General features: G+C 38.8%; 1 protein-coding gene across 2 annotated transcripts in view; it reads right to left on the minus strand.

The window, feature by feature from the left end:
* Nucleotides 1-4,214: 4,214 nt before the first annotated feature.
* LOC106875113 (uncharacterized) overlaps nucleotides 4,215-8,102 on the minus strand; it is a 14,103-nt gene continuing 10,215 nt past the window's right edge. For both annotated transcript variants that reach the window (XM_014923112.2, XM_014923099.2), the window contains exons 8-9: nucleotides 7,459-7,612; nucleotides 4,215-5,789 (exon numbers count right to left, since the gene is read on the minus strand). In XM_014923112.2, the coding sequence (XP_014778598.1) occupies nucleotides 4,755-5,789; nucleotides 7,459-7,612 (1,189 nt within the window). In that variant the 3' untranslated portion in view covers nucleotides 4,215-4,754. The remainder of the gene's footprint in view (nucleotides 5,790-7,458; nucleotides 7,613-8,102) is intronic.

The raw sequence follows: 8,102 nt of genomic DNA on the forward strand, positions 1-8,102 counted from the left end.
TAATGCCCCCTCTTTCTCTTCCGCCGAGGTCGACTTTGCCTTTCATCCTTTCGAGGTCTATAAATTAAGTACCAGTTACGCACTGGGGTCGATGTAATCGACTTAATTCCTTTGTCTGTCCTTGTTTGCCCCCTCTATGTTTAGCCCCTTGTGGGCAGTAAAGAAATAAGAAACGTTAGCACGCCGGGCGAAATGCTTAGCGGTATTTCGTCTGTCTTTACGTTCTGAGTTCACATTCTGCCGAGTTCGACTTTGTCTTTCATCCTTTCGATGTCGATAAATTAAGTACAAGTTGCGTACTGGAGTCGATCTAATCGACTGGCCTCCTCCTCAAAAATTTCGGGCCTTGTGCCTAGAGTAGAAAAGAATTTATGTTCTGTACGTTATAGTCGTTTTTGTTTAACAATACACCTAACTAATATATAGTTGAGTTCTTTCAAAAGCACATATATAAATTGCTTACGTTTGCAAATGTCTCTTCAATCCAGCTATTTCGAACTATTAAATTAATGTTCGTTAGAAATTATGATTTTCCAATTTAAATCAAATATGTCCTTCAGACTACTTCATTTTCATTTTCCTATTATTCGCATAGAATTTTGACGTTGTTTCATCTAGTTGCATTATTTATATGACATTTGAAACGCATCTACATATAAGAAAATAAAATCGTTCGTAAATTACGTTTGCGTAAATTTCTATTGAGGCAAGGGAAATAACTATTAACAGTCCTCCTTGTTCGCGGGAGTTACTTCCCGTTGATAGACCATAGCCGAATGGTTACGTAGTTCGTTTCGCAACCAGAATGTTTCAAGTTCGATCACATTTTGTAGAATTTAAGGCAATTTCTTTATATATATGTATATATATAATTTTTTGGGGGTGGTTTATATCTTGTAAGTGGAATTAACTCGACGGAAATTAAATAAAATCCATAGGGAAGATTATACAAGCATTTCAAAAAACACAGCCGTGTCACGTTTATTCTGCATGAGAATTACGATAAAGATACACAAGTCTGTGGAATTCTTTGCCACTTGCACGTTAACACCTGACCAAGGAGTTTCATTGATCTAATCTTCATCGTCGAACGACGAAGATCCACTGCCAGTTCCTGTTAATTTCGCAGATTTCTGCGCCTTAATAACTTTTTTATGTGAGGCTTTAATGCTTTCTGGAACAAATAGGTGAAATTATGCTTTGATAATTTCATCATCACAACCGTTAAACTATTTCTCGATAAAAAAAATATATATAACCAAAAAAACGTGAGACAGACGTTTCAATATTTACATCCCACCACAGACACACACATCACCACGCACACACGCACATGCACACAGACGCACGCACGCACACACACACACACCACCACCACCACCACCAAACGAAGCCTTTTGGCGTGTATTCAACTTCCCACTGCACCAAAGACATCCTGCTATCTTAGAAATGGTCAAAGAGTGCACCTCACTACTGCGACTGCTGCTCATTTGGCACAGGAACAAAAAGACACCACTCTGACCGCGTTTTTCAAGCTTTCTCAAGTAGATCTGTTTGCTAGAACTCTGCTGTATCCACTGGTATCATCCTACTACACATGGAACAAACAAATAAAGAAATGGACACGACGAAAGGCAGGTCAGCCTGTTGGTGGACAGCCAGGCATAAGATTTGACAGTTGTCTAGGTTGAGTGTACACAGTGCACCCAAGCCAGCAAGCTCTCGTAAACGTATATTATTATTATTATTCGTTAGAAATTATGATTTTCTAGTTTTAAATTAAATAATTCCCTAGACTAATCCATTTTCATTTTCCAATTATTCGTATATAGTTTTAAGCTTCTTTTTGCTCCTCTCCTCGCATTATCTTGTGACTTCCTAATTGCATTTACGTTTGGGAAAATAAAATCGTTCGTAAACAATGGATTTTCGTAAATTTCTGAAATTACTCAGGCAAGGAAAATAACTCTAAAGAAACTTCTGCTTATATGAGAGTTATTTCACATAAGTACATTCTGTAAGGTTATGACGTTCGTTTCGCAACTCCAATGTTTCAGGTTCGATCTCACTTTTTGGTATCTTGGGCAAATGTCATTTCTTATTGTTTGGGTCGAGGTATATCTTCTAAAAGAAATTGGGTAGACGAAAAGTGTGTAGAAATCGTCAGGAAGATTGCACCCGTAATTCAAAAACCACAGCCTTGTCGCACATTGCATTACGTCCATTTTGCATGAGAATTGCGATAAGTGTACATGAGTTTGTGGAATACTCAACCACTCACACGATAATTCATAAACAAGTAATTCTGTTTAATACACTTCGTCATCTGAAAGTGCAATGTTTTCTGGAATAATCCGGTGACATTATATTTTGATAATTTCATCACCACCGCTAAACTATATTCTCTTATCGTTTTATTCCTTCAATTCTTTGAAAAAAAAAAAACAAAAAAAAAACAGGAGAAACCGATGCAGGAGTTTACCACATAGGTTGCATCTATTATATCATCCCTTGATATTGTCTGCACTGAGTACCCCGTTGATAGGCCGCCAATACGAAAAATAAAATGTTGAAAACTTAGGGTACGCAAATTAATAGCTTCAATTTTCTGTAGCTAATGGATTTGTTTTGCTGTTTGCTTTTCTGGGATTATTCAAATGATGTAGAGTCCAATAAGGGTCGAAAGTCGATTAAGGCTGTTCATTACTTTTACAATCTACAGAGAAATAGCTAAATTTGTTCTGTTTGTATGTCTACTACATACGATAGATATATTCGTTTCTACTATTGGCACAGGGTCTGAAATTTCAGAGGCGGGGGTAAGTCGATCACATCAACCCCAGTGCGCAACTGGCACTTATTTCATCGACTTCGAAAGGATGAAAAGCAAAGTCAATCTCGGTAGGATTTGAACTCAGAACGTAAAGACGGACGAAATACCGCTAAGCTTTTCACCCGCCTCGGTCTTCCGACGACGAGCTTTTCAAACACAACAATTTTAATATACGCTGCTAGAGGGCGCCTCCAGTCGATCCTTGTTAATGGATTTGAAGTGTACTAACTGTAATCGCGGTACCTCAAAAGAGTGCTATGTTGTTATTTTTCGTCACTTCCACTTCGCTCTGAGAATGTGTAATTTGCTGCAGCTGCTGGGGCACAGGCGTCGGTTTCAGTCTAATATGTCTGCTGGGACCAATGCAAAAAGCCGCGTATCGTCGCGACCGGATGGATTAGGAGGTGCGATGCTCCTGGCTTCCGGACAAGTAGGCGCTAGCACCTACCAGACGCTGTTTTTGGGGACTAACACCTAGGTGCCTACCTGTAATCGCAGTTTCGGTCGCATGAACTGGCTCTAGAATTTCCACAGTTATTCTCTACCCTCGCGCTGACGAATACAGGCTCGAGGATTAGATCCGGTTTCTGCGTATTCACCATTTATTAACAGCAGGAACTTACACTTGCAGGGCTTAAGTTTTGAGACTAGCATATGACTACTGGGAGGATCAACCAACTATCGTCATCTTCGGAGCAGCAAAAGAGCAAGCGCCGCGAGGTCGCTGGTTCGCTTTTCCAGCGCTTCATTGGTGTAACATCTGATTCGTCTTGTATCAAATTTTTCTCCCAGCTCACTTATATACTCTTGATGTACGACAACATTACACATTCAGTGAAGCATGCTTGACCCATTTCTTTCTAATCTTCACAAGTCCTCTGCATTCGAGGCCCACACTTTGCTACCAGGCAGCTTCATATTTCACACATAGGCATCATACCATCTACCTTTCACTAGGAGAGAGAAACCCCTTGATGCTCCCCAAACTTTATCCAACCTGTTCTTACTCTAGCTGCTACACTTTCAGAACATATCCCTACCTGTTAATTAGGTCACCTAGGTAATAAAAGCTATCAACAACTAGGAAAGCTTTCCAGGTATTTTCAGCCTTCTCTGTTCACCTGCCTCTAATCCCTTCGCACCCCTTCTGTTTCCACTATTTACGCTGGATACACCGAATGGAATTTCTACTTGCTTTTTTTCTGCATACTGAGTACAGCTATTTCGCTGATGGTATTAAGGTCTTTTCTCTTTTCAAACTCCCATCTTTGTTAAATTTTCTTTTCAATTTCAGGTTTTTGCTTTCATCTCAGAAATGCTTTTACACACACACACACATAAATAGAGATACAGTCATACACAAAGAAACTAATAATTTACATATTTACAAGCACATTTATTAAACCTTAATATCTATATCTATGTGTCTGAATGTGTGTGTGTGTGTGTGTGTGTGTATATATAAACATTTACATATATTTATAAACCTATATATATATCACACCATATAATATAGTCTTCTGTTTGATGTTTCTGAGGGTTTCTTGTACCATATTCAAACGTGTTTTAAGATACTGGCACCCACAGTTGTCTTTATAATGGGATGTGATACCAGAAAGTTGGAATAGTGATGGTGTAAAACTTTAGATTCGAATGAATGTATGAATGAGTGAATGGATGAATAAAGCAATATATATATGTGCATACATATATATATTTATATATTATAGATATGTCGATAGATAGTTATGCATTTATGTCAACAACCACAAATGTACACACATATATAAATGAATAGGAAGCAAAAAAGATGATATGTCCAAAATTGGTCTCTGAATGTGAAAGAAGTTTCAGTTGATATTGGTCTCATGAGAAAAAAATTTCATTTATGTTTTCTTTTTGTCAATTTTGTATAATGATTTCAGTTTGATGCAAGAGAATAGAGGGAGAATGCGTCACCCGATGTTGGCACCAAAGTAACAGGAAAAGGAGATGGTGAGGATGTTTGCTGTAAGACTTCAGTTGAACTTAAGTCTGCTTTTGATAATTCGGGACTTAACGATTTATTTGGAGATTTTCTTTCATTGTCTTTCTGTGAAGATTGGTTGTCATGAATGGAATTGTTCATCTGTTTATCTTCTCCACTGTCTCCATCGCTGTTGCTACTGTTGTTGCTAGGGACTGTGGTTGTGCTGCAGTTACTGTTGTTCATGTGTTCAGTGCTTTGATCTTGAAGGTTGTTCTCATAACTTTTACCATCTTGTGACAAATAAGAACTAATCTGGTCAGTACTTTGCTTTTTCTGACTAAGCTGAACAGAAGAATTAAACTCTGAAGAATGCTGGTACGGTTCTGTTTTGACTTGTCCTTGGGGAGTCGTAAAAATCTGAGCATTCTGACTCGTGGACGGAAGACAATATTCTTGACTATCAGGAAACACAACAGGCATGTCACTCCCAGTGTGGATTCTAGAGATTGCTGAAGCAGCAGGACTTGCAAGAGCAATGTTATGGTAACTCGGAAGATCTGTAGAATGCTGATAATGATTAGGATCTATTCTATCAGCCAGACTATGGTCGTCCCCTAAATTAAGAATTACAGTCTGTTTGCTAGGGCGCCCTCTTTTCCGTTTGCCAGCATATTCCTGGCTGTAATTTTCAATCAAAGAAGGCATGGTTAACGGAAGCTGCAGATGAAGCTTATATTCAGCTAAACTGGAAGAAAATTCTCGACAATATCGCTGGACCTTCTCTACTTTCAGCAAATTAGCAACACGTTCAATGTCTTTGTAATTGTACTCAGTCAAGTTCAACACTCCATCGTAAAGAAAAGCTACAAAGGTGGCAAGAGCTTCATCGTTGATACCAGACGGAAGATTCACTTCAAGCTCTGCACCGTCTCTTATGTTTTTCTCAAGCAGATGAGGACTCACAGCAAATAAAATCAGTCGATGAAGCTATAAAAGATAAAAGAAAATATTCATATTATTTAAAAGCAAACAGTCAGCCATTTTGTTTACTTTATTAAGAATTTTGTCAAGTTAATATAATATAATATAATATTTCCCCATGTCCTTTGGACATGAACAGCATGATGGCTGGACAGGTTTGCATGAGAGATCGCAAACAAATGACACCCCTTGTATGACAGTGATGCTTATTTACAACCAGCATGTAATGCCAAGATCACACACACACATGCACATATATGATGGGCTTCCTTCGTTGTCAATCTACCAAATCCATTCACTAGGCTTTGGTTGGCTTGAGGTTATAGTAGAAAAACTCGCTCAAGGTGCCGCGCACAGAGATTGAACCTGGAACCTTGTGTTTGCAGTGAATTTCTTAACCACACAGCCAGGACATTACAAACTATTTAGAGTAAATACAATTAACTATTGTATATGCAACAAAATGAAGTTTATACAAGATAAGCACATGTAATAATAATTTTAAATTTTGGCACAAGGCCAGCAATTTTGGAGGAGGGGATAAGTCAACAAGATCAACCCCAGTGTTCAACTGGTACTTATTTTACCAACCCTGAAAGGACGAAAGGCAAAGTCGACCTCAGCAGTATTTGAACTCAGGACACAGAAATGGATGAAATGCTGCTAAGCATTTTCCCTGGGGCGGTAACGATTCTACAAGCTCACCACCTTATAAATGCATATAATATTGATTTCTAAAATTCTCTTTCTTACAGCACATCAGTTCAAATTTAGAAAATATGTATGTATAAATATCTTAAATGTTCAGAGCCTTGCAATCAATTCCAAGCACAAAACAAACATATTTATAAACATCAACATCTTCATCATCCTCATTATTTAATGTTCGCTTTTCATGCTGGCATGGGTTGGATGGTTTGACTGAGGACTGGCAAGCCAGGAGGCTGCACCAGACTCCAATTTGATTTGGCAAGGTTTCTACAGCTGGATGCCCTTCCTAATGCCAACCACTCTGAGAGAGTAATGGGTGCTTTTTATGTGCCACCGAAATGGGTGCTAGTCAAGGGGCACTGGCATCGACTATGCTCAAATGGTGCTTTTGATGTGCTACCCGCATGGGAGCCAGTCAGGCGGCACTGGCATTGACCATGCTCGAATGGTGCTTTTTACGTGCCACCAGCACGGGGGTCGCACAGACAGCACTGGCATCAACCACACTTGAATGGCGCTTTTTACATGCCACTGGTATTGGCATCAGCCATGCTCGAATGGTGCTTAATTCAAAATCTCAAATATAACAATGATAGTTTCTTATTCCCCGTGTGGTAAGTAGCTTGCTTACTAACCACATGGTTCCGGGTTCAGTCCCACCACATGGTACCTTGGGCAAGTGTCTTCTACTATAGCCTTGGGCCCGTCGTATATATATGTATATGTATATATATATGTGTGTGTGTTTGTGTGTCTGTGTTTATTCCCCCAAAATCGCTTGACAACCGATGCTGGTGTGTTTACGTCCCCGTAACTTAGCGGTTCAGCAAAAGAGACCGATAGAATAAGTACTAAGCTTACAAAGAATAAGTCCTGGGGTCGATTTGTTCGACTAAAGGCGGTGCTCCAGCATGGCCACAGTCAAATGACTGAAACAAGTAAAAGAGTAAAAAATCATATTTACCATAATCTTTGTCTCTCCGCTGCAAATAACGGCATCACAAAGTTTGTTAGTTCTCCACAACCAAGACAAGGATTTTAAAATCCCATCAGAATGTTCTGGTTCGACATAGGCTTTTTTGAATGGTGTTGGTGATTTTACATATGAAGATGTAAAGCTGAAATAGAACAATGTTTTATGTACAAATCAATCCTTTAGCATTCAGATTACTCTGCAAAATGTAATGCTTCCTTATCCATATTGTTTTGAATTAATCATGCATTATTTTCAGAGTGACATGGGAAGGTAGGTGTGAGAGGTTGGATCTAGCCAGTTTGAACATAAAATAGGCAGAAAGAATATTTGGGTTGGTTATGGCCCGTTTAAATGCTTAAGGGCATTTATTATTATTAAACAATAGAATATCTTAAATGAAATAAATTTCAACTGACTTCATAAACCAGGATTTTGTTAATAAGCTTGGAAATTACCTCGGAGATTGTCAGCCACCAAGGGACATGCTCAACTGGTTAAGGTCAAGCAACTGACAAGCAAATCTGTGGTATTGAGCAGAATATTTGCTGTAGCCCATCTTTTATACCAAGACAAAACAATGTACTTGATAACACTTCCAATCAGTTAAGATCAAAAGCCATGAGAGCCACTGC

The sequence above is a fragment of the Octopus bimaculoides genome, chromosome 11 (genome assembly GCF_001194135.2).
Source record: "Octopus bimaculoides isolate UCB-OBI-ISO-001 chromosome 11, ASM119413v2, whole genome shotgun sequence".
Lineage (NCBI taxonomy): Eukaryota > Metazoa > Mollusca > Cephalopoda > Octopoda > Octopodidae > Octopus > Octopus bimaculoides.